The following is a 26,675-nucleotide window of genomic DNA, read 5'->3' as shown; positions in this document are numbered from 1 at the left end:
GCAACTGATCCAAATGCCAACCACCTTGCTCCACCTTACCCAGTGACCTCGATGAGGTCACAGCCTTGGGTGGTTTGGTTGTGGGCAGATGCCACAAGGCTTTAGGGCTATTTGTTTGGTCAACTTTTTTTTCTTCCGTGTATTCTTGCAGTGTAGAAAAGGCTATGAAGTACTGCCTTCCAACTGAAAATTATTTTCATTGCTTGGGGATTCAAAGCAGCCTTCCCAAACCAGATCTTTGCTTAAAAAATAAAAAGCCTTTTAAGTTGCTTGTTTTCTCTATGTATTTTATACCCGTCCCAGGGCTCTGCTCTAACATTAAAGAGAAATGAAAAGCCATCTAATACTGCAAGCAGGTTGCATCATGGAGGAAAGATCTAAGTTGGGCTGGTGGTTATGGTTTTGGGGGATTTTTGTGGCAGAATAACTGTGCACTTAATGAGCTGGAATCCATCTGTGACCTGAGGCTGCAAGAGAAAGAGGAAGGAGAAGCTCTTGGTGCAGTAGGAAAGTTTAATCTTCATTGTTCCCCTCAAGGCGACCTGAGGCTGCTGTGTACCTTCTCATACACAGGCTCAGGCCAGAACTGGGCCAGCTTCATATATTCCTGGCTTTCCCCTCCTCAGAGCAGGCTGAGTCTACATGCCAGACAGACCCCTGAAATTTGCACTGGGCCAGGCCCCAGACCTATTTGCTAAATTGCTCCCTGGGTTGTCACTTCAGATTAATTCCTGTCAGGGAGACCATCTAATGAGACTGGCCCTGTGCAATGCCTGAGTAATTGTATGGTCCCTCTTTGTTTCTGCTTACATCCCCTCCATGTTGGATAAACATTCCCTGCTGTCTACAAAACTCATCTGGGCTTGGGAGCCGGCTGCCACTTGCCTCATCAGCCATCCAGAGCAGCATTAATGAGAGCTGCGGCCATGGGGAGCCTGCATACCATGTGGGGAGGTGACAGATAACAGAGCAGTTGGGACAGACACAGGACAGGGGCGTTAGCAGGAATTTAATGACTGTGATTAGAGTGGAAGGTTAACTCTGCTGATGGCCATCCCAGCACAGCGGGAGAGGTTTTATGCCGAAGTCCACGGACTATGGATCTGTATCACTTAATTTCTTCCTCTGAGTTGTTCTTTTTCTCTCCTCTGAGCCCACTTGGGCAGTTTCTGTCTGCTGCAGCCTGTCTTTGGTTTCATGGGCTCCTGGAGGCGGTCAGCCCTCAGAAGGCAGGGGTGTCTCTCCCTGTATGCACAGAGCAGGGAGGGTGAACAGCAGTGCACCTGCCCACACTTCCCTGTGAATGTTTGCTTGAGAATGCCTTTGGGTCATAGGTTAGAAATGCTGTGACTGCAGAAAGGTGATGTACTTGAGCAGTGGTGGCTCTTGTAGCAGCCCAGCGGCGTATCCTGGGCTGAACAAAATTCCTTTTCTTGAACAAAATTCCCTTTTTTCTGCACATGCAGCCATGGCTTCAGGCAAGGATCGAAAAACGAGCAGCTGGCGCCTTAGGGGGTGGCTGGGGGCTGCACCTCGGAGTGAGGGAGGGAGGAGGACAGGACACCAAAGGCTTGGTGAGGAGGCAGCTCTGCACAAGGCAGAGTTCAGTGTGGCAGAACTCGCTTTACAAAGGCTCTGACATTTTGCTGGCTCCACAGCACAACGCTGCCATTGCCAAGGCAACCGCTGCAGACCAGGTTGGGTCCGCAGCCCTCATCCCAAGGCTCTCTGGTGCATTGTGACCCCACTGGCCCCATCCTGTGCATTCCCACAGTACTATTGCAGGGAGGTTTTCAGCTGGGGGATGCTGCAAGAGTTAAGGAGATGATATCTGGTTTAGGACTTAACTAAAAAGCAGTCAGGGCTATCCTAGTTTTCATACTAGAAAATGAAATGCTTAAAGAAGAGTTGTAGCTTGTGAGCTAGGGAGGTATCCATCCTGCTCTGGATAAAATATGCTGTGTGGTCCACTGGCCTGGTGTTACCTGGAAAAAGGGAATATGGTGCCACATCCACCAAAAAATCCTCCAGCTGACAGGCTGCTTAATTGGACAGGCCAGTTTGATGTCCAAGGTAGGACCCAGACTGGGCACATGGAACAAGGATGTGTGAGTTCATTTACCCAGAGCATCACAGTTACAGCTGGCTGCAACCAGGAAGGGAGTGTGGCTTTTCCTGAAGCAGCACATGGTAGCCTCATCATTGCACTTGATACAAGCTCTGCTGGTGCTCTCTCACTGGTGTTAGGACTGAGGACTCCAGTGACTTGGCTTCACAGTGTTTGCCCAGCACTGAATCTCAAAGCAGACCTTCTGTTACAGGATGGCTCATAAGTCACATCTGTCAGAAAGCTTCTCTGGTCCTCTCTTCTTCTTTTGCCTCCCTTGTCTACCAGTTTGATGCTTGATCACAGGCTGCTGTCATATTGGATATCAAATCAACACAATTCCATCTACCTGCAGAACCATCCTCTGTAGTGGAAAAGGTCTTTTTTTTAAGCTCTAACTATCCTATCTCACTACTGATGCTTTTTTTTTTAATTTCAACTTTTGTTCAGGCAGTAAGAATAGGCAGATTATATCTGTGCTCTCAAGACAATTGCATTCAGTTGTGCTAGTGGCCTACGTGATGCTGGGCAGGATTCATCCCTTAGGAAGAGGTGGAAAAGGATGCAGAAATAAGCCAGTGCCAGTGGGAGGTGTGCTTGGTGGATGGTTTGAGCAGCCATCACGATGCAAAGCCAGGGAAAGCAAGAGGGGGGAGAGGAGGCTCTGCCTTTCTAGGCTGCAGAGGAGGAGGGGTTTGGGACTGAGTGTCAGCTGCACGCCCCTGGAAGGAGAGCTGGCTGATCAATAACAAATGGTGGACAAGCAGTCCTTGAAGCTTAATAAGATTGCTGTGCAGGACCTGGAAGTGAAGCAGTGACTTTGCCATGGGCATGTGGGAGTGAAGACAGCAGGATCTTAGCTCAGCTGTGCTCTCTCTGCCTGGAAATGGGACACACCATCAGTCACTGCAGCTGATTACACATTGAGCCATCTCTATTTTCATCCCTAGCAATCTGTCACAGAAGGTGCTGCTAGAACAAGGTCTTCTCCACCTCTGTTATAAGGGAAGATCCCAGGATAGCTGAATGTTTGGTGGGGGTGGAAACAAGGAGCTTTTTCCGTGTTTCATGTTTGTACTCTGTGTTGGCTAAGTTGACAGCAGCAGAGCCTCCAGCAGCACAAAAGAAGGGAGTTTTCCCCTGGCCATTCCCACTCACTGCAGGTGGAGATGTCTGCCTGGCCATGGCTGCTGTTGGCTCTGTCAGCCAGAGGACCAGAGTGTTTTCTACAAGGGTGGCCAGGAAAGCTTGGCACAGGCCTGACCAGCACTGATGGGTCAGGTGTGATCTCAGTGGAAATGACTGGTAGCCATGGGATAAGGTTTCCCCCTTTGGTAGTTTCCAGAGCCACAATTGGGACTTCTTCCCTTTGCCCGTGAGAACTTAGCAAATGATGCTTAATTACTGAATTAGTTTGATTAATTCTGTCTTTTTCCATTCACAAATTGCTCTTCAGTATGATACATGGTTTTTCTGAGCTGGTTTTCCAGTCCACGGGTCATTTGTAAGCAGTTAGTTGGAAAAATTAGCAATATGAGCGGTGGCAGATCAGTTATGCTTCAGTCTTAAGGTATCATTTCTCTTCTGTGATTATCCAAAGTAAGTAAAGTGTAGTTGCTTGACCTTGGCTGGATGCCAGTTGCCCACCAAACTGCTCTATTATTCTCCCCTCCTCAGCAGTACAGGGGGGGAGAAAATAAGATTGAAAAAACCACGTGGGTCAAGATAAAGTCAGTTTAATAACCAACTTCTAAGGCCATGCACAGAATCAAAGGAAAACAATTGATTCTCTACTTCCCAACAGCAAGCAATGTCCAGTCCCTTCGTGGGAAGCAGGTCCTCAGTACATGCAGCAGTTGCTCTGGAAGACAAATGTCACAGCCCTACTTTCATAATCCTTTGGTCGATTTGGATCAGCAGTCCTGGATATGACATCCCCTCCCAAGATCTTGCCCACCCCCAGCCTGCTGGTGAGGGGAGAGTGTTGGAGAGGCAGCACTGGTGCTGTGGGAACTCTGCTTAGCAGTAGCCAAAACACTGGTGTGTGATCAAGTTCTTTCTAGCTACCCACACAAAGCACAGCATTGTGAGGGCTCCTGTTGGGAAAATTACCTCTGTCTCAGCCAGATCCAAAGCCTAAGGTAACCTGCCCAAAACAGGGTAGGTGACAGTGTTACAAGGTGTCTGGCCATTCATCAGGTGCCTGGCAGAGAGATTTTGTCTTAGCATTAACTTTTTTAAGGACTGCTCCTGATGCCATTCAAGTACATAAATGGGCAAGAGGGAAAGCAGGATATTGTTTAGCTTTCCTAGTACAAGGGAATATTTCGAGCACATGTCCCAGTTTTAGCTGTGTTCAGAATAGTTACAGTGACTGAGAAGAGCAATTCAAATAATCTTGCTGGACAGGCTCATATGATCTTAAAACACATCTAGAAGGAAAATCTCATGTCTTTCTAGCTCCTAACACCACTGTTCAGTGTTCATTTTGGGTAAGAAAAATGTGAGAGAAGAGATAATCAGATTCCCCAAACCAATAGACTCCTCATAGCAGCTTTGCAGGGTACAGATGTTGTTTCCACACCACTGTGCTTGTTTGTATCCAGCAGGCTCTTGGCTTGTGTTTTACAGAGCTAAGTACAGAATGAAAAATGCTTACTCAGTATCAAAGTCAGTCTTTTTTGTGCATCTCTTATCCACACTCCTTCGGTGGCTTCAAGGGGTTCATGCTTGAGTATTGAGTCTTTCTGAAAGTCCCTGTTGATAGGCTGTGATGTGGCTTCCTCCTGTTTGCTCATCTGTTCTTTTTAGTAGTCAGTCCATGTTCCTCCTACTGCTTCACCATCTTTTCTTTATGGACCTTTGTGCCTTTTCCTGCTCCCCTTCCTATATTCCACTTCTTCCTTCTTTTGTTTCTGTTTCCTTTTTCTGGGTTTGTTCTGGGTTTTGTTTCTTTGTTTCCCCTGGCTCTCACTTCCTAGAACACATTGGAGAGAAGAGATAAGAGTGTGTGAAGGGGAAGGGTTTGGAAGAGAGATGTAGTCTCTCCCACAGCTAGTCACAAATGGAAGGAGTAGGCACTAGATGGATGTTTTGGCTGTGTATCATAAAGAAATGAAGTGGGCAGCATGGAGCAATGTGAAGGGCTTTATGGGTCTCCCTGCATATCCTGTGCTGCCTCTGCCTCTTCTTTATAGACAGCCTAGAGGCTCTGGAAGATACTTACCTACAAACCTTCATTACAGGTACCAGACTGGAAAGTTCAGAGTCACACAAAAAGGTTGTTTCTGCTCCAGGAAGCATCAGCCCCATCCTTTATTAGTTGTTTCAAGGGTGAAGGTGCCCTAACAGAGGGCTCTGCCAGGGTCTGTAGAGAAGAAATTAAGCTCCTGTTGGTGGAGCATGTCCTGCTTCCAAGTTACACCCATATTTTAGGCAATGTGGCTCAGAGCTCAACCTAACTGCAGCTGGGCAGACTTGGGCTGTGCAGAGCCAAATTGTTTTTTTTTTTTCTTGGAGTCAGAATTGCTGACAGCACAGTGCATAGACACATGCATGGGTCTGGCTGCAAGCAGCCAGTGTGTCCAGTGCAAGGAAATTGGTGAAAGAGGACACTGTGCTTACTGATGTAGGGATGGGTATAAAATTGGATCAGTAAGGCACTAAGCAGTGCTCATTTTCAGATGTGAGGCTCAAAAGAGTCTGGCACCATTGCTCTCTGCAAGAGGGGGATGTGGAGGAACATGAGAGATGGTGTCTCTTACCCAGCTCGTGCCCATACAAAGGACAGAGAGGTGATCTCAGGCTCTGCCGTGCACAGTCAAGAGTCAGTACAGGCAGGAACTTGCAGTAAGAGTAGAGAGCTTCCAGTCTGAAGCAGAAGGACTACACCTGCCCTCAGGGTTGAAAATAAGGCTGTGAGACAGTAGAAGAGAGTCTCAGTTAAGGCTTGTGCTTGACTGCCTCTCTGACAGAGTGAAGGCTAGGTCTGTTCTTCCTTAGACCAGGAACATACGCTAATAAAATACATATTGCTTTCTGATCAGATCCTAATGAAAGACATTATTGAAGAGTGTGGAACAAGCACTTACAGTAATTCATGACAGCACCAATTTGGCTTCTCTAGGAAGCCATAAACTGCTGCTCTTGGCACCTAATGAGGATGGGCAGCTGATTGCCTGTGCAAGAGGAAGAGAGAGACTGACTCCCAGCCTCGATGGCTCCAGCTGTCCTCAGAAGCCACTGAAGGTTGCAGTTGCTTCTCTTTCTGGATTTGGGAATGTTTCAGCTGAGAAACTGGGCCTCCTGATAAAGGACAATTCTGTACAAAAAGCTTCCAGGACTCCTCATTTAGACTGAGTAATGGGTTTGGTTTGGGCATCCATCCTTGCTTAATCCCAGGATCTGAACCTGTGTGCTTGGCTGATGAAAAACATAGGCATGAATTTCAGTTCACTGATGTGCTTGTCTGGGAAATGCCAGCTTTGTGCTTGCAATGGGATTATTTGTTCTGGAAACCCCTTAGGAGTTATGCTTATCAAGCAAGGAAAATGAAATAAATCCAGCTTTAAACTTCCCTTAACCCTTTAATTGGTGAGGTTAATGCTTGACATCATTTCCATCCAAGATGGTGATTAACTAACCAAAGAAAATATTCTAATTTAATGTCACAGGCAGAGAAAGTTTGATGGGAGATTATAAAGAAGCATCACAATGACTATCTTCATATCCAAACCAAATGTCTTCCCTACCCAAAACTTACCCAAATAGTTTTTTCCAGAGTAGGCAGGCATCCTCCCTGCAGCCGATACCAGCCAGAGTTCAGAATCCCCTATTAGGATTGTGCTCTTGAAATTTTGTGCAGCTGATAGCAGGCTGGGAGACAATGCCACCTTGGTGAAGGGTTAGGAAGGATTGGAAGAAGGATCTGAAAGATGGAAAACTATTTGAGTGGTTCTGGTGGGATGAAATGCAGTCGTACAAAGGCAGGGTCATAGATGCAGAAGGTGCTGCAGGCTGGAAGCTCATCTTTGGAAAATGAGTGCAGTGCTCAACTGAGTTGACTTCAAGGAGCTGCTGATGAGATGCAGGTGTGAGAAAGGGCAAATGTACTCCTAGATGAAACCAGAGGTACTTCTGGGCAAGGTGGAGAAGTGCCACTACATCCTTTATGCAGGCCGGGCACTGATCCAGCAAATGGGATCGTGCAGAAAAACACTGTAGAGTCAATCCTGGAAAGTGAGAGTCTGTGTTACAAGGGAGTCACAGAGCCTTAGCCCAGCAAAGCAAAGGCTGAGAGGTGGTGAGATTCCTGTCTGTAAAACATCAGGGGGTCAAGCAGCAGTGAGGGAAAAGAGCCACTGAAGCTAAAGGACACTGCTGGCACAAGATTACTGGGTGCAAGCTGCATGTGAATTAATTCAGTCTGGAAATGAGAACATTAGGGCAGCCAGGCTCTGGAACAGATGTCCAGGGGAGGAGCAGGCCCAAAAGGAACAAACCACTTTTAAGATAAGATGTGATACATACATAAAATTAATAAGTAGAGGCAGCCCCTCTGGTGACAGGGGACTGGACCCTGTCAGCCAGGAGTGTGGATCCTTTTCTGTGTCCTAGATTGTAGCCATGTTTTGTAGCCTTCTCTGAACTCTGGGGTTTTATCCCTCTGCCAAAATACAGAGATCAAGCATCCAATTCATAGTATTCAAAAGGAATGTCAAAGACATCTTCCTCTGCTCTGCCCTGTGGTGCCAAGGTGACATCAAGGATCACAATCTCCAATCCACTGCTGTGTGTCAGAGTGAATAGGAAGAAGGGGAAAGGAAGGGCCAGATTTATGGCATATTTTTCCAGCTGTGTGGAACATATTGGAACCTCATGTTCAAGAGAGTTCCCTAAAATTTCCTGTCCCCTCCTCCCTCCTGACCCTGTTCCTGAGAATTTTTCATTCCACTTTCCCAAGAAATTCTTTCTACCCATGGAACTTACATGCTGAGCTCTCATTCTCCAACAATGGAGCAATGGAGAACTGGATAATTTTCTTTCAATCTTTGGTACTATAAACTCCAACACACATAAATTCTGTAATCATATTTATTTTTTTTTTTTTTTAACTTTAAGAAATCCATGGCATCTAAACTCTTTGAGGTTGCCTCTCTGCCCCATATCCTGTAGCTTTGGAGGCAGAGTTGGGGCAGGAATTGAGGACAGGGAATATCTGATGAAGTAGCAGGAGGTTTGGCATTGCAGAGCCCCATGTTCATCCCAGGAGCTGTTACCAGTGCCATAAACAAGCTCAGCCCCTTCCAGTACCTTGGGAGTATCTGTCCTGGCTGTCCCATTGTGGTGAGGGCAGTGGTGTGATTGTTTCTGGTGTTTGTGAGCAGCACTCCCTTAGGAAGGGAGCAGCTGTATCTTAGCTGGGCTTTGTTGGGATGAGGTCATTGCAGCCGCAGCCACTGGGGAAATCTGATAAGAGATGATGCCTGCAGCACTCTGGGATAAAGCTGTGTAAGGAAGCCAAGATTCTGTGCAAACAGGCTGAAATGGTACAAATGGGAGGCTCTGTCACACCCTGGGTGGCATTGCCTGTCAGAAGTGCCCTTCTGCTACTCTCACTTCTCCTGGCCCCTTGCTAAACAGGGATATCCATGTGTGCTGAGAAACTGGGCAGCTTGGCACTGAGCTTTGAAGACCACCTTGATTGCTGGTTGCTTGAGAAGTACAGCCCACCAGCTGCACAGGCAGTTGAAGATTATTTTGTCCAGATTATTGCCCCATGCTTCTTTTCAGACCTTTGTGAGATACCTATGCTTCCTGCACCACCAGGCTCTCCACAGCACCTAGTCCAGTGGATATCTGCTTTCCAGAGTGTCCTGACACTACAAATGAGAGAGGAGGAGGAGATTGGGGGAGATTAGGACACCCCACCTGCACACAAGCCAGAGACAGCATTTATCTGGTGTGCAGAGCTGCACAGGGAGCAAGGAAGAGCCTGTCAGAGGGATGGAGCCTGCGTGCAAGGCTGCTGTGCCACACCAGCCTGCCTTTATCTGCTGCCTTCTCTGCCTTCAGAGAGGCTGGAGAGGCTGCAGAAGGAGCTGGGAGCTGTCCCTGCAGCCCATATCTGCAGTTAGTGAGGCTGGAGAGGGAATGCAGACAGCCATCCCTGTCGCTTTTGTGCTGCAGGAAGGAGCAGCCAGGGGAATTTGAATGAGGCTGAGAAAAAAGAGTGAAAGAGTGAGTGTGTGTGGAAAGGATTTGAATGGAGATATTGGAAAGCAGAGCTGGTGCTTGTGCCCTGAGCTGAGAAGTTGCTGAAGAAGTGGGACAACTAAAGAGAGAGCATCAGGAGTGAATTGCAATGCTGGGAAGCTGGATGCCTGCAAAACAGTTCCTTTGCTCTGATCAACTTGTTGAGGGGTCTACCTGATTTTAATGTTCATTTTTCTAGCTGTTATTTGTTAGAAATACCTTTGGGCTTGGTGATGAAACAGATTTTCTTTCTAATTTCTCGTTTCAAACAAGCATTAATATGCAATTGTGAGACCACATGCATGGCTTCACAAGCCACACCAGTCTCAGCACAGGTAGATTGTTGTGGTGGTGTAGAGCAGAACCACAACAGTAACTCTTGACAGATGTGTTTATTAATATACTTCAGCTTTATTAAGGCTTCTAGCTGGTACTCATCTGGCATAAACATCATTCAGTCTGAAAACATCATCCTGTTTTTTTCCTTTAATAGCCTATATAAAGAGAAAATGTGGGTGTGGCAGTGTCATACCTTGAGCCCTATGACAATGCCCCAGCTGAGAATGGAAGCAGGGGCAGGGGTACTGTGGCATCCTGCTTTTATCTCTGAGACTCTTGGTGTGTGTTCCCAGTCCGTGGGCCAGCTTGGCTGACTACAGTGGGACAAGCACTCTGCAAGCATCACAAGCTGGCTCAAGTGACATGACAGGGGAAAGGGCAGACAGTGCCCACCAACAGGGCAGGTGAGGGTGAGGAATGAGGAAGGGCAGCCCCAGTTTGCAGCTCCCAGAGGTTTGGTGGCTGAGTGCATGTGAGTGAGTTCTCCCCTGATTGCTAATACTGCTTACAGGGACAGGGACAGGGACAGGGACAGGTTGCATACACTGCACATGAATACATGCAAACCACATGGAGCTGACTTTGCCCTTCGTAAGGTGTTTCTAGAGAGCCCATTCTGCAAGAACATTCTCACCTCTGCAGCCTGTGTAATATTCACAGCCAGCTGGTAGGAACTGTGGATTTGTTTGGGTTTTTTCCTTTCCCATCCCCTTCCTCAGAGTATTGGGAATGGAAGGAGGTGAAGGCAGAGGCGAGTGTGTGCTTTGCGCAGTGCTCCTGTTCTGGCCCCTGGGCCAGCCTGCTGAGCCTGGTGATGAATGAGCTTGTAGCATGAGCTCCTCCACTGAGGCTTCAGCGTCTCTAATAAGGTGGCCAGTGTTTCCCTGTCCTCTGAGCCAGCCTCTGCTTTATTAATTGCACTGCAGCAATATTAAACTGTAGCACGGGGTCAGCGTGATCCAAGGAGAGATGCTGAGAAGGGGGTGGAAGGGAGAAGATACCAGGATAGCACAAAACACATGGAGAGGAGACAGGGAAACAGCTGGCAATTGAAGTGGATTGAAAAATGGGTTCCTACTGGACTGATGCATGCAGCTCTGCACAGACCTGCTGCTGGCAGTCAGGGACACAGAGCATCATCAAGGAGGGGGATGCAGAGGCAGACTTTGGCCTTTATGTCTCTGTCTGCTGGACCTGTGCTAGTGACTGTAAGCCAGCACCTGCTCCACATGCACACAGCAAGCAGCTGGCTGGAGCTGCTCCCTTTTCTCCCTTGCACTAATTTCATGCCCTTTAAGCTGTGCTGGCAGCGCACCTGGCTCTTTCTACTGACAGCTGCAGCTAGCTCAGGGCCCATGCTGCTTTTCACAGAGAAGCCAGTCTTTCCAAAGACATCCAGGGCCAGTTCTGTTGTGATGCCAGGACTGTGGAGACTGTAGTAAAGATGTGCAGAGGGCAGTCTTGCTGGCAGCCAGTTTCTGTGTCAGTCCAAGCTGCATATTGGAGAGAGACAGGGCATACACTGGGAGAAGATATAGCTAAAGATATTTGGTGGAGGGAAAAGACCTCTTAAAACTTTACCTCTGAGCACCAGGAGGAGATACATGCTGAGCCTTGGCTGTGCCTTTCCCATTACCTAGTGATCCAGGTCTCTTCTAGAAAGCAGGGAGGTTGCAACCCATAGGAAGCATATGTGCCTTTAATTATTTCTGTTTTGCAGCCAAACCTGGGTGGCAGCCAGTTATTTTTTTGGTTACACAAATCCCTGAGGATAGACTCAGCTAGGGGATCCAGAGCTTTGCAGTGCAGACTGAAGGCTGATCTCTCATTTTGTCCTGGATGAGATGATGTGGGAGAGTATGTGATTTGACCTTGCTCCCAGAAGCCTTAAATACCCAAATTCCACCTAACTCCCAGCTGAGGTGGAATTTGCACTGTCTGAATCTCACCCTCAAGCTTCTCTCTGACTCTCCATTTTGTTTCTCTTCTAAAGGTTATGTCTAGACAAGGGAAATGGCTCCTGACCTCCTCCTATTTGCTGGCTGCCTTCCTAACACCCCAGCAAATGGCAGCCTGTGGGGAGGAGCTGCTGCCAGCCCTCCCAGTCACACTCTGCTCCCCAAAAAGTCCCAGGCTAGGAGCTGTAGCACTCCAGCCTTCTGCTTCTGGCTTCTGACTGCTCCTCTTTTCCCAGTTAATTGGGGGTCTGGTGCTAATGAGCCCAGCTTAAGTCCCTGCCCCAGGGAGCCAGCTCTGCCACTGCTGGCCAGAGCAATGGTGTGGAGGGCTGGCAGATGGGAGGGCTGAGCAATAGGAACACCAGATGGGTCAGAACCCAGCTGGCATGTGTGCAGGTAGGGCGTTGTTGATATGAACAGATCCTGGCAGCATCCTGGTGCCTCTGGGAACCACTGCCCTGGTCCTGCCCACTAGGACTGCTCCCTAGGGCAGCACCAAGCTGGGGGAAGGCACCAGAACAGCTCCCAGCTCTCTGCTCCATCTTGCCAGAGGAGGAGGAGGAGAGTGCAGCAAGTAGTTCCTCAAGCAACTTGCACCCTGATGTGTGCAGGTACAAAGGACTCCTTTAGGTGCAATCTGTAAGACAAATGCAGAATTGTTTTTCACTGTGAGAACCACATGCAGCCACTGGTTCCCAGGGACCAGTGCCGGCCCCTTCACTTGGGATCAGCGTCCAAACTGTGGATTAAGGAGGTGAGTCAATGAGTCCTGACTGTGTTGGAAATGAATGGGGCTTTGGCACAGAAAGCTCTACAGCAGCAGCCATTTCTTCTGGGTTTGAACTTAGAGTTACATATGTGAGAGCTGGAGACAGGCAGAGCAGGGATAGCATGCACTTGTTTTTGCTAAGCACCAAATCAGCATTGCCCCTTGCCCTGCTTTGATAATGGCCTTCACTTCTGCTGTGCCCTCACTCCATCTTCTCGGCCCACTGACACATTTGCTGTAAACCTTCCTCCATGCATTCCGGTTCCAGTAATCCTGCAACTTCAGAGTTAATGATGAACACTAAGACTGCCTGGCAGGAGAACTGCCTTTGCAGTGGAAACTTCAGCCTAGAGGACATATCAGAGGCAAGGGAAAGCTTAGTTAACACTGGTCTATCAAAAATCCTGCCAATGGTCTTTTTACCAGCACCAGCATTCCCAGTAATGTGTGTTGCCACAGGGATCCAGGCACTGCGCAGCAACAGGCAGGAAATTGTATCTTCACAATGCAATCCTCGTTCTTGTTCTTTCCCAGCCAAGCAAGCATGACCATGGCAGGGAAGCTTCACTGACATGTAATTCATCATTTTTAGTGGTGGTGATTTTGATAATGATATTTCCTCTGTTTTCTTGAAACTTCCCTGCTGCCTTAGCAAACTGAACAGTGTTCAGCTGGTATGGTTCAGCTAACATAATTCAGCCTCTTCCAATGGGAAACAGAGGAGGGGAGAGCCTGTGAGTGACCCCAGAGAACCATCAACTTGAAATAGACCCCTTGCTCTGCTCTGCAGAGGCTGTCCAAGGGTGGACCCTGTGGAAGGTTTCTGAGGGAGTATGGTAGTAGATTGCTTGGCAGTAGTGAGACACCAAATGAAGTGCCACATGGCCCAGGCAGCAAATGAATGAATTCTGCAGCAGTGATTGTGACCTGAAGGGTATCTTGATGCAATGCCATGCTGTGTTTGCACAGGACCTGGGTGCACTAACAGGGGTGAATTGGGTTCATTTTCTCCCTCCTGAGACCATTGCTTCTGCATGAAGTTGCTTCAGGACTCGTAGTTCAAACTGTCCCTACAGTCCCTCCCTTGGAGGACACCAAGGCTTCCCTTCAGGGGAAACTTGGGCTCCTGATCACTGTTCTGTACCAGGGATGACAATTTTCAAACCAATACTGCATGAAGATCTCATGGAACAACTGGGTGTACATCCGTGTAGAAAGAGGAGGAATAGGGTGTTAAATGATGGATACAATTGCTCAGGTTTTCAGTTTCAGGATTTTCATAACACTATGGGTTCTTTTTCTGTGCAGCTGTCTCAGAGAAACACCATCCAGACTTTCATTCCTGTGAAGAAAATGGAGAAAGGCCTGCTGCTGGAGCACATCTTACCCAACCTGAAAGTGCCTCAGAGCTATGAAGTTCGCCTGACGCCCATCACCAGCTTTGGGGCCGGAGACATGGCCACCCGCATCATCCGGTACATGGAACGTAGGTGTCTCCTCCTCGGTCCTGCCTACGAGGGCAGGCCCCAGCCTCAGGGCATGTGGGCATGCAGAGAGGTGCTCTTCTGTCACCCTTGGGTGGGTCTCTGTGCTCTGAGGAGTTCTGATGGCACAGCGCGATTGCATTCCACTGTATTTTGGATGCTGCCATCAATGCGGAGCACTAGAGATCTCTGAAGGTCAGTCTCCACTCATCCTTCACTCAGCAGCTCTGACTCTCACATCCCTGTGGGCAGGAGATGCCCAAAACCCCAGTCAGGCCATGCTGCAACTCCCTGTGGTACAGTGGCTTAGAATACAAAATAGCCACTGGATGCTGTGTATTAGCCACACTCCTATAACAGCAAGAGAATTTCAGGAGCCTTGTTATTTCCAGAGCTAAATGCATGATTCCTGTCCTAGCTAGTCACTCCTAAAGCTGTAGCTCTGTCCAGTACCTTGAATCCCAGATTATCTCATTGGTATACATTGACCATACTTCTCTTCCCATCATCCCAACAGCTCACAGCTCTCTCTATTCCCACAACTCTATGACTCCTTTGCTCTCCAACAGGAGTTTGGACCCTCTATTTCAGCAGAAGGTACAGATCCTTCTCCTGTTATGTTTGCTTGATTTCACACAACCCTCCTGTCCCGTGGACTGACAGTGTGTCTGGTGTCCCCAGCGTACCAGTCCTGTCACTCTTCCACAGTGCATCAAAGTGCTTTGATGTCCCCCTTAGATACCAAGCTTTGGTATCTAAGTGGGTGCTATCCCCCTGAGTGCTCCAGAAGGAAACTACTTGGGTTGCCAGAAAGGTTTTCCTATAATCCCAGGATCACCCCTTAGGTGGGGTTTTCTTAAGGTCTCTTGCTGCTTGGATCAGTGTCCACATCTTTTTCCATCACCAAAACAGGCACCAGGCATTGCTTTCTCACAGGATGCTGCCAGGAGACTTGTGCATTTGTGACCTTTCTTGATGTGTTTATTTTATTTTCAGACTCTGATTATGATTTGTGCTTTTGTTTTGACTTGTTTTTCTATTTTTTTCCAGCAATCAACTATCCCAATCCAACAGGTAAGCAACAAGACCTTTGTGTTAATGCTTTGAATGTAATGTACTTTAGTAGAGTGCTCCAGCAGATCAGGCAAGACAGGCAGCTGGAATACACAGCTGACTTTGTCAAATCTTTTTTCCCCAGAAGAGGATAAAATTGTATACACTAAATCTTCCAGTAAATATTGCCATTTGTTCTACCTCGAGTTATTGCCAGGAGATTTATGCCAGGGATATGCCTCTCACTCACCTGATATCTTTGTGATGGGGCAGACTGTGATCTTGAACACCCACTCCCATGCCCCAGCACGAGCAATCTACTTCCAGTAAGCAGGTTACTAAATGTTCCCCAAAATATCTGTGTTTAGGAATATTCCCCATCCTCTTCTGACCAGGAATGATACCACTTGGTATCTCTGCAGGCTTGTATGGAGCAGTCTCCAGCTCAGATCTGTCTCTTCTTGCAAACTCTTTGAGCACAGTCCCCTTCTTCCTCCCCTTCAGTGTCATCACTGTTAACTTGCTTTTTTACCTTCTGGTTATTCTTGGCAAGATGCAGGCCCCTCTCTATTGAGCATCCAGAGTTCCCATTGATTTCAAGAGCTGAATACACAATGTCTAAGAATGATGTTCTTTAACAGCAACATGACAGTGCCCATTGAGCATAAAAGAGGAATTCTAGCTTGCTGTAAGTGGTGGGAGAATGATCCCCAGGGGATGCAACAAGGTCCCTTCACTTTGATTATAGGATGTAAGCCCAGGCAAAGCTCTTGGGCAGAGATGGGCAGACTACTTGCTAGCGCTCCATGGAGAGCATGGGGCTGTTTCTCCATTTCCAGCTGCTGAGTCAGTATTCAGTAGTTTTATGTATTACTCTGTGTATACAGAGTAATTACTCTGTGTAGGTAAGTACTGCTACTGCACTGCAGGGTACCAGCAGAGAGGAGAAGCCAGGATTAGGTGATGGCAGAATAGGGAGTTCTCTTGTTAAGGCAGCCACGAGGAGTTAATTCCTGCACGTTCTTGAGGATGGTTTGATGAACCATACTCTGCCTGAGAGTAGGAGTTTCTTACAGAGTCAGAGAGGTTTTGTGGCTCTAATTCCTGATTCCATTTGTTTTCTTTTCCTCACTTCCTGATTTACTTTAAATATTCTCCGTAGAAGACTCACTGGGAAATACGGAGCATATTGCCAGGGACCTGCTCTAGAATGTGTCTCTCAGTACTTGCTGGAGGAGGCAAGTATCCCAGCCCACAGGTGGAAGTGACAAAGTCTGGCTTTTTGCCACTTGCTTTTACACTGCATAAATCACTGGGAAACCCAGAGCAACTTCAGTCCTAATTGTGTCAGTCTCTTGGGGTCTTTGTAAATTGAGCCTTCAGATTGCCTGCCTGGGGTATCTTTGGCAGCCTTATTGAGTCCAGAACAACTGCAGGAAATTTGCCTGTGGTGGAACACAACTCAGCCACTTGTGTTTTTCATGCAGTAAACCCAACACTTAGGATTTCCTCTTGATATAAATTGCCCAGCCTCTGGTGGCTGTTGGGACCTCTGGGCCACCTCTTGCCCATGTGTTCACACCTCGAGACTGACTGCCTAAAATCAGACCTACCACACTTGCTTTCAGATATGCCCTTTCCTTTCAGACCTGCTGCCAGTGAAATATGAGCTCAAAAGCTTTTTGCTCTTTCTTTGGACCACAGCTGAGTTCCCCAGATCTTCATCCCAAAAACACAGAAATCCCTCCTGCTACCTCTTCTTTTCATACTTCCCCTGCTATGGTCACCCCCAGGGGAAAGTTCACACTAGGCTGCTGAGCCAAATTCTGGGAGCAAACATTGAAAGCTCTGGAGTGAAAGGCAAAGATTAGATGATTAATGCCTCTGGCAGACTGATCCAAGGGCATGCACAATGGTGATTAATTTACAAACTCTGAGAGTCACTTAATACAATTACTTCTTCATGCATTTTCTCTCTCAGCCTAATAAGATGTTAATAACATTGGGGCAGGCATGCGTGTGGCATGGTTACAGAGCCAGGTATTGGGTTAGAAAGGAAAAGCAAAGGAAGAAAGAGGAAGTGAACAAAAGACGTTGGGAATTTCAAATATTTAGAGGTTATCAGTAGGACTGGCTCTTAAAAATCAGTAAATCTGGTTCTAAAAAGCAGAATTTGTATTTTAAAAACAGCCTAAGAATTATCTGAATTCTGAGATTTTACCTTAAAGTTCTCTTAGAATAAATGATTGTTTTAATGTCATGACCACATTCCAGTGCTGGGGAATCTGCTCTGTCCTTACCTCCTCTGCAATTTTATTTAGATATAATGTTTGCTTTCTATGGAGTGCTGCCCCAAAAGCCATTCCAGCTCCTCCTCCCTGGTGGGTTTCGGTTTCCCTTGTTTTGTCAGATGTAACCTTATAACCTTGATGATGATGTCATTAAGTATATGGGATTGCTGGTTTATTTTTTGGTTGGCCAACCTGACATGCCCTTTCAGAGCAGCAACACTATTTCTCACATAGCTGCAGTCTGGATGTGTGTGGTGCTAAACCCATTATTTTGGGACCATGGGCAGGTACAGTGGGTGGTGATCCGTGGCAGATGTTGGTTGTTGCAGATTAGCCTGGCTTGTTGCTTACCATCTATTTCTGTTGTCTAGTCTCTGATAATGCTCAGAGTCCAGAGGAATCCAAGTTTGTTCAGGTGAGAACACGTGGGAATGAGATGTCAGCCTGTGTTTAGAGTTGGATTACTCGAGTTTGTGCCCATTCTTCAAGAATGTTTTGTAATGCAAAGGTTTAAAGAGGTGACAGTTCCTTGTATCTTGGTGGCAAATAGGATGACTTAACCAGTTACAGCATTGTGAAGCTGTCTCCCATTATTGGTTATAAAATCCCTAGAAAATTGCAATGGGAGAGACTGTTAAATATTCTTTCTTAGATCATTACATACTTTGAGGTCTCAATATAGTTCTCATTGTCTTCAATTTCTAGATGGGGAAACTGATGTCCATAAAATGATAGCCTGTGGGTCACACAGCAGGTTGCAACAGAGCTGGGGCTCGGAACATGGTCCTTTATGCCCCAAGCCAGTGCCAGTTGTCACACCACAGCTAAATGATGAAGGCAATTTTATTCAAGTGCACTCCAACTGCTATTCACCCATAGTCTGCAGCTAGAATAGGAGTATTATTTTTTGCATTCATCTGGCAGCCAGAATTTCAGAACCAGGGACGGCTTTCCCCTAAGGACTTGAAAGGAAAACCTCCATTATGTTTCTCAGGAAGGCAAAGCAACAAGAAATGCTAATAGCCACAGTAGAGAGTTTCTCCCCTGGGAATGCTTGAAGGTGTCTGTAACTGAGACCAAACATCTCTGCACTCTGAGCTGCCACCACTGAAAAGCCTGCCAAGGAAATTTGTGTGGTGAAGACAGCACTAAGCCCAGCTTTTGAGGAGCCAGCTCCCCTGCCACCTCCACCTTACTTGTTACAGTCCAGAGAGCAACTTCTGAGTTCAGTATTTAAATCCATTGCTTAAATTTTAAACAGGAAGCTTCCTTTACTCCTTGAGGATTATCCAGGATCCCTGGCAAATGGAAAAAGTCTTCAAGAAGGTTTGCATCACACAGTCAAGGTCAAAAGTCAGGTCACCTCTGTGGTCTCTGAGGTACAGCAAGTGATATAAAGATTTTTTTCTTGGCTGGATCTGCCAGGTTTGTCCTGGTGAACCTTGTTGATAACCACCAAGAGGTGACATGCTGGCAGTGTCCCAAACCACACTGAACACTTCCTAGTTATTCATGGCACCTCCATTGTAGCTCAGAGAAACCACAGAGCTTTGCTTTCCTGTGGCTTGTTTTACGCCAAAGGACCAGGAGTCAGAGCACTTGGGTTCTGTTTCCAGCTTAGCTATTGCCTACTGTGACCTTAAATGTGTCTCTCTATACTTTGTGCATCTATTTCCCCCCATGTAATGCAGAAGATACATAGAAAGAGGCATTGCTATGCTACAGAGAAATTAAGAAGCCTTTTTCATTAGTTGTTGCAAAGTGCTTGAGCTCCCAAGCTAAGCAGAAGGTGATGTGCTGGAGGTTCAAACTCCTGCACAGAAAGTGCTGTTGCACATAAGATGGATCATGTTGTTGATTAAGCATTGCTTCATCTGTGGTGCATGGGACCCTTCTCTATTTTATGTGGGCTGCTAGAAGCATTGCCTTCTGGAAGGAGCTGCATTGGAGTGAGAAGATAAAATGCACTCAGGGCCCTATTTGGATGTTAAAAGAGCAATCTATAGACTTATGAGTCAGCTTCTCTGAGCAATCTCATCCCATGAGTGTGCCTTCTTAAAAATGAAGGCACAGTAGTCCACCACAGTCCACAGGCTGGCCCAACCAGGCCTTGGGACTAAGTTTGGAATGCTGTCCTCAGGTCCTCTTGTCTTACACAACTCCCTCTGATACCCACCTGAGCTTGTGCTTTCGCCTTAATCTGCCTTTCCTTTGATTTCTGTGCCTGCTCATTTGTGGTTTGTTCTCTCTCAATCAGTTGCCTGGCTGACCTCTGTGTTGCAGCTTCCAACTCTGCTTTCCACCTGATATTCCCTGTTAAGGTAATTCTGTGTTGGAGAACGATGTCATCTTTCTTTGGAAGTCCATGTTCTCAGCAGGGTCAGAGGCAAACTGCCCTGGAGTTTTGCAAAAGGACAGTCATTGTGGATCCTGCTGTGTGAGATAATGCCATTCTGAGAGAAAATGTGTCTCTTGTAACTGCAGCTGGCAACCCATGAGCTGGAGTCATGCAGATGTTTTTGGTGCAGTGGAGAGAAACAAGGGCTATTACACCACACAGCAACATCAGCAAGCTTGTGGGCTCCAGCGTCTCCTTTGAGGATTACTGGGGCTCTGGTACAGCCAGGAACTCCCTTCTCTCAGCCAAAACAGCTGAGGAAGGACCCTTAGGAGCTGCCTTCTGACTCTTTTCTCCTTCCATCTCTTTGTTCTGGGGATGAAAGAGGCCCCCACATAGTTAGCCTGTCTCAGACCCAGCAAGCATCTGCCCTGTCCTCTGCTCCCTTCTCCTTCAGCTCCAGATGCCATTCGGCCCCCTGTGTTAGGCAATGCAGAGCAATGGCTAATTTGGATTTGGATGCTAATTAGAAATGAGCAGATTGAGTGGAAAGCACTTAGCCAGGGTTAATCAGCAGTTAAACCAGCCCAGACAAGCTCCCGATGGCTGTGCTCAGCCCAAAGGAGTGGGCATGCAGCGTTTCCTGCTGAGATTACTGAAAACCCAGCTGCCCTGGTCTGTGAAACAGGCCCTTGGCTTGCCTCACAGTGCCCAACCTATGCTGGCAAAGACATTTCTGCAGATTACCTCAGGAGGCTGCATCCTCTTTTCTCACTGCTTTGATGGGACACTGGAAAGAGACAGGCAAGAAAGGGGAACCCAGTTCCCTACCCCAGGGGTGTGCAGACCTTTGATGTCCATTGGGATTACAGTCATTTTCATTTCCAAGTGGGAGGGGATGGGGAGGATGCTAGCCACCAGAAGATGCAGCATCTCAGAGTCAAGATTCTGTTCATTTCTTGGGTAGTCTCTTTTCTCTGGTACAAGAGAACAGATTTTGTTGTGTATGGTAGATATATGAAGCTCCTGCCATCACATTGTGCTGCTTCTGGATCTTTTGGCCCTGGCATTGCAGAAACCTTCCCTTGTGTGTCCCATCCTTGGCACTCAGCCCATAGGTTAAGGACCCTGCTCTGTCCTACATGTCCTGCCAGAGCCATGCATGCTAGGAGAAAAAGCCTCCTGCCCAGGAGCCAGAGCAAGGCATCACTGAAGATACAAGAATGCAGGAGCCCCAGGAGGCATTTGGGCTTCTCTTCATCTAGGCACAATAAATAATAGTGGGAGGTAAACCCCCAGAAGTTGAGTCTTGCACCAGCATGCCACGGATGAGGTTCCTAGCACATTCCAAGCCCTCATGGAGAGCCTTGTTTTCCTTTGTGTATGTGTTCTTTCATGGCTTTAACTTTCCATTTCATAGCACACCTCCTTGCTCTTACTTAAAAGCAGCAATTAAAGATATCTGTGCTTGCCATATCTACATCACTCACAAGGTCCAAGATCCCACTTCCAGTTCATTCTCCAGCTCTGGTTTCTGCCCAGGGACCTTTCAAAACACACGGCAGTTTTCACATTGGTTTTTGGACCTGTTTTCTCTTTCTTTTTTGCCTGTTTTATCCATCCCTCTCCTATTGTGTCAGCAGTATAAAGCAGGTTCTTGACCTTTGCTTTTGTGACACAAAACTACCTTTTTAACACAAAGGTTACAATCTTCAGCCTGGTCATGTCCAATTCATTTCAATCTCTGCAAGTCCATATTGGGTTATGTCTATGCACGAGATTTTTCATCTGTCTTACAATATTGCTGTAGGGTGTAAAAGTCTTGTGGTAGCAATAAAAGTGAGCCCTATTGCACATATGGTTGATCCTACATAAAAATCTCTTACCTACGTGTTTTATTTTGTTAGGGGAACCAGCATAAGCTGCAAAATCAAATGTGCTTTTTAGCTGGTGTAAATTAGATGTACTCTGGCTAAATGACACGTTTGTCGTGCTGAGCTGACCTCTTCTCCACAGCTGATTTTTTTTCATGTGTGTCATAGTTTAGTTAAATATATAGCCTGAAGGGGGGTCATCTGCTGCTACTTTTTCCTCTCTCCTGGGGAAATTATTCTACCATCAAGTTGTTCTGATATAAAAGGCCTTGTAGCCAGTTTGCCTTTGGTGATCTTTTTACCTTCCTCTACATTTGCCCCTTCAGATCTCTCTGAGAATCTCTTTAGCCATAATAGCTTTTTTCCATTTTGTCAGACCATCACATTTATCAGCCTGGATTAACACTTCTGTAGTAACACTGATCACTGGTGTATTATGGGTAGTGATAGGAAAAGGGGGAACATTTTTAAATAAAAGAGGGGACATTTAGATTAGATTTGAAGAGTAAATTCCATACTCAGAGAATGGTGAGGCACTGGAACAGGCTGCCCAGAGATGTTATGGGTGCCCCATCTGTAGAAGTGTTTTAGGTCAGGTTGGATGGGGCCCTGGGCAACCTGGTCTAGTGAATGGAACCCCTGCCCATGGTAATGGGTTTGGAACTGAATGGACTTTGAGGCTGCTTCCAACTCAACCCATTCTGTGGTTTCTATGATTTCTGTGATTGCCTTCCTTTTCAGCCTCCTCCTGAGGCCAGGGGCTGCCCATCTGCCCCTGGCTTGACACAGAGCCTCAGTGGTGGCACAGCACTGCTGTGAGCACCCAGGCAGCTTGGGGAGGGTGTTGGAAAAGCAGCAGCTGAGCAGCCCTTCCCTTCCCATCCCCACAGATAACACCTGCCGCTTTGAGGACGAGAAGATCTGCGGCTTCGTGCAGGACAAGATGGACAACTTTGACTGGACGCGGCAGAACGCCCTGACGCAGAACCCCAAGCGCACCGTCAACACGGGGCCCCCCACGGACATCAGCGGCACCCCAGAGGGTCAGCACATGTCTGGGTTTCCTTTGCCTTGGCAGCGAGGGGAGGTGCACACCATCTCCTGCCAGGAGCCTTAGAGCTCTGGGAGAAAGCTGGTCTGCTTTCTACTTCACATGGGGTGCAGGGAGCAGGCAGTTAATTTGCATGTTGCTGATTGGAATTAAACACACAATTAAAACACCGACAACTTTGTTGAAGGGAAGAGTGTGAGCATTAGTTCTTGTTGTCAGCTAATTGCCTGATGCCTAATGCTCTTGCACTGTTTGATGCTTGTTTTGAAGAAAAAAATGGATAAACAACTAGGAGAATATCTCTAACACCTAGAAATGGCCCTGTAGGTTTTAGCGAGCTGTTTCCTCAAAGAAATTTTCAGGGATACAAACAGATCTCCTTAGTACCAAGCACAGAAGCATGAGAGCCCAGACAGGAGCTGCCTGTGGGGCAGGAGGAAGCCTCACCTATAGCTGGAGGAGTCTGGTGTTATGTATTGCTCACCCTATAGCTGTATATGGAGCACATGCTCCCAGTTTAAGTGGATACTATGTCCCTCTTTCTGTAATAAGAAAAGTAAATTTATATGCAAACACGTATCTTTGAATTCAGAAAAAAATGGGAAACGTCCAATGGCCTGCTAAGGAAATGGTTTCTCCCATTAGTGTTCAGTACACCCAACCTGACTGAGCATTGAAAATGATGTTAACAAATTAAATGGCTAATCTCTTCCTCCCTGGGCTGTTAACAATTGCTTTGGTATTGTTCTCTTTAGACAATAAAATTGTTCAGGCTAGATGTACCAAACTCTCTCTCCCTCTACTTGAGGCAGAGAAATTAGTCTGGAATGGTTTCTCTTTCTGGTATTCTCCTTGCACAGTGCAGCCAGCTCCGGGGCTCTTTGTCCACCCAGACAGATGTGCAGAGGTTCACCTGCTACGTGTGCCCACAGCAGGTCTGCAGATGCCTGTCTCTCCCGTGCTTCCCTAAATACTGCTGAGGCAGGGGAGGCTCTGGGAGTATCCTGGAAGTGTCTCTGGGTGGGATCACAGTGGGTGCAGAGCAGTTGGGCACAGCAAGGCCGTGTCTCCCAGAGCAGGGGTGGTCTCCCAGCCACACTGGCATCCCATCATCTGCAGGAAGGGAGACCCAGTGCATACTGCCTTTGCCCACCTTTCCCTCTCGTTCTGCAGGTTATTACATGTTCATCGAGGCGTCCCGGCCCCGGGTGACAGGAGACAAAGCCCGGCTCATCAGCCCCCTGTACAATATCACTGCCAAGTATTACTGTGTCTCCTTCTACTACCACATGTATGGGAAGCACATTGGTGAGTCCCCTCTGGGCAAGGGTCAACTCATTCTCATGGGGGCTCTTGGGGAACATCTCCAGCCTCTTGCTCCGGCAGCTGTGCCTGCAACCAGCAATTCCAGAGGGTGGGAGTCCTACTCCAGTATTCCAAGCAGCAGGGTGGGCTGCTGCACTCAAATACTTGTCCCATAGCCCAGCAGTGTCAGGGTTGTGAGGCTGTCACAGCCTGTCCTTGGGCCAGCACCTTACAGTCAGTCTGTCCATTGGACAGGAGAAGAGGGTGAAGGGGCTTTGTGGACCAGAGAGCTCTGGGGTGGCCACAGCTACACTGGGGCGTGCAAGATGTGTGTTCCCCCAGCTGGACCAGGGGCTGCCTGCTCTGCCTGGCTCCTGTAAGCCTCAAATGCAGCAAGCACCACAGAAGCGCCTGGCACACTAATGAGTTTCCATATCCAGTCAAGGAGCAACTGCTAATTCGTCACCTCTTGATTATAATTTCATTAATTTGAATAATAGATGCACTCTTCACACAGCACACAGGGTTATTAATCACCTGCTGGACTAGAGCCCGACTGCAAAATCAGGGCCCAGGCAGGAATGTGTCCGCCCTTCAATAAGCGGGCTTAATTAACCTCTCTCTGCTCAGTACGGCAGATGTCTTTGGGAGGAACATACTCCTGAGTCTGGCCACATCTCTGTGCACATGTGGCACGGCTGAGAGGTTAAACTGCAAAATCTGGGCAAAGCTGAAACCCTGACACCATGAGTGTAGGGGCTAGGAGCTGGGCTGCAGTTCACTGAGCAGGTCTCCATCTGTGTCTGTGTTTTGAGGGTTCATATCTGCTCTCTGCACTTGGAATTGGGCTAGGTCAGAGGTGCTTTCACACACCTGGATTCCTGCTGGAGACAGGCTGCTCCATGCTGTAGTCATGCCAGTGGTGGCAGCTTGCTCAGGCAGAGCACTGTCGGTGTTGGCTCACACCAGATTTTCCTGGAGCTGCTGGTCCTGCTTAGCTGACAGAGTCCAGCTGCTAATGCTGTCTGGCAAACTCACATGTTCCCTGCAGCTGGACCTTATGGTAAGTCAGCTCTGCTGCCTAATTCCTGCTTGTCTTCTCCTGGAGGCTGGGAAAGGGGTCTCATTCTTTGATGAAGAGTGGCCCAGACTGGTGGGAGATTGACAAAAAAAAAGATGTGGGGAGAGGAGGCCTGTCTTGCTTTTTTTCTTGTGTCAGATTTCCACATTTATTTCACAGGTGAAGTAAAAGATCATCAACATTTTCTTGATTTTGGAAAAGAGCTTGGTTTAATAGTTCTTTTGTGGTGGTCTGTTTGGAGATGGGGTGGACTGGACATGCCAGAGAACCAATTCATTACAGTTTTTTTTTTTTTCTTTTAGGATTTTAACTCTTTACTGATTTGCTCTACCCACAGATTACCCAAAAGTGATAGTGACTCCTGAGACCTAAGAAAGCCTCTAAGTGCCATTTTCTGTTCCTCAGCTTCCGACACCTTTTATATCTTTTGGTTTTCCCCCTTCATACCCAATTTTATGGGCCCTGTTTGATCCCTGGTTTTCCTCTTGTTGTACAAAGGCTGACAAATTTCTGTGGGGTGGATAGACTCCTTAATGCCATATGATTTCCATGGTGGGTGCTGCTGAGCTGAGAGCAAATTTTAAAATCAGACTGATTAGGCAGAGATTGAAAGAGAATGAAATGAGAAAAAAGTTCTTTTTCTCTTGGCCTGTGAAATACATGACTTGGTCCAGCAAACCTACCATATATCTGCCTGCAAATTGAAACTCAGTGCCTTGATACCAGGCTTGATGTCCTTATTGGCTGAAGTCCTCTCAGAGTTCTTAGGGCAAAACAAGTTTATTCAGCTCTTCTTCTTCAGCCCTGGGTTACAGGAGGATGTAGGACTTCTCCTGTGAAAGGAGGAGACAGACCCTGCCCTTCCATCCATCTCACAAATGTGCAACAATGTGAAGGCACAGGTGGGGTTGCTGCAATCCTGAGCCATGCCTTGCTTTCCATAGACCCAGCTGTCCCTTGTGCAGTCACAGCCACAACCCCTGGCTCACCTCGTGCCAGCACAGTCCTGCCAAGGCAGGTGCCAGCAAGAGTGTACCAGATTGCTTCTTCAGCAGAAAATGCCAGCAAGAGGGTGTCTCCCATCCCAAGCCTCTTCCAGCAGCTCCAGCTCCATCGTGGAGCAAACTGAAGCTCTGTCACTACAAAAAGTAGCCGTATAAAATCCCGACATTTATTTATTTTTTTAATAACTCTTTTATTACCTTTTTTTCCCCCCACTACAGAACTTGAAAGCTGGTTTGCTCTCACAATTTGACTATAAAATATCCGTAGCCATCCAGGCAAATCTTCCCTGGGAGAGTTCCCAGACACTACTCGTTTATAATAGATATGACGAAAGAGAGAAACAGAATACAAATGCACCGGTTGTAGCCATGATATAAAATATTCAGTGACTAGCAGAGTAGGCTGCTGTTGAATATCTCTCAGCTGATGAGAGAGCAGGATGAAGGGGAGCTCCCTGGAGGCAGTCCCTGTTCTTCTGAAGTTATTTGGTCATCTGTTTTTCTTCCTCTGGCCCCCTCTGTAGCAAGCATTCGCATTGCCCTATGATCCTGCCATCCCCAACACAAAAATCAGGGGGAGGAGAAGAAAAGAAATCCCATTTCCACCAGACATTCAAGAACAAGAGTGCCTTACTTGCAGCTGGTGTGGAAATGTCAAATGAGGCTCAGTTGGTTGGAGCCTGGTGCTAATGATGCCATCGTCGTGGCATCAATCCCTGTGTGGGCCATTCACTTAGGATTTGGGCTTAATGATCTTTGTGGGTCTC

The 26,675-nt window shown here is 47.4% G+C and overlaps 1 protein-coding gene across 2 annotated transcripts in view; it reads left to right on the top strand.

Moving 5' to 3' along the window:
* The window catches only part of MDGA1 (MAM domain containing glycosylphosphatidylinositol anchor 1), a 148,654-nt gene that overhangs the window by 99,201 nt on the left and 22,778 nt on the right, over window positions 1-26,675 (top strand). For both annotated transcript variants that reach the window (XM_054629836.2, XM_077175803.1), the window contains 4 exons: window positions 13,736-13,913; window positions 14,962-14,985; window positions 22,358-22,510; window positions 23,692-23,826. In XM_054629836.2, coding sequence (XP_054485811.2) covers window positions 13,736-13,913; window positions 14,962-14,985; window positions 22,358-22,510; window positions 23,692-23,826 — 490 coding nt within the window. The remainder of the gene's footprint in view (window positions 1-13,735; window positions 13,914-14,961; window positions 14,986-22,357; window positions 22,511-23,691; window positions 23,827-26,675) is intronic.

This window comes from Agelaius phoeniceus, chromosome 3 (genome assembly GCF_051311805.1).
Source record: "Agelaius phoeniceus isolate bAgePho1 chromosome 3, bAgePho1.hap1, whole genome shotgun sequence".
Classification (NCBI taxonomy): Eukaryota; Metazoa; Chordata; class Aves; order Passeriformes; family Icteridae; genus Agelaius; species Agelaius phoeniceus.
Note: the sequence above shows the minus strand (reverse complement) of the source record. Positions and strands in the feature narration are given on the sequence as shown.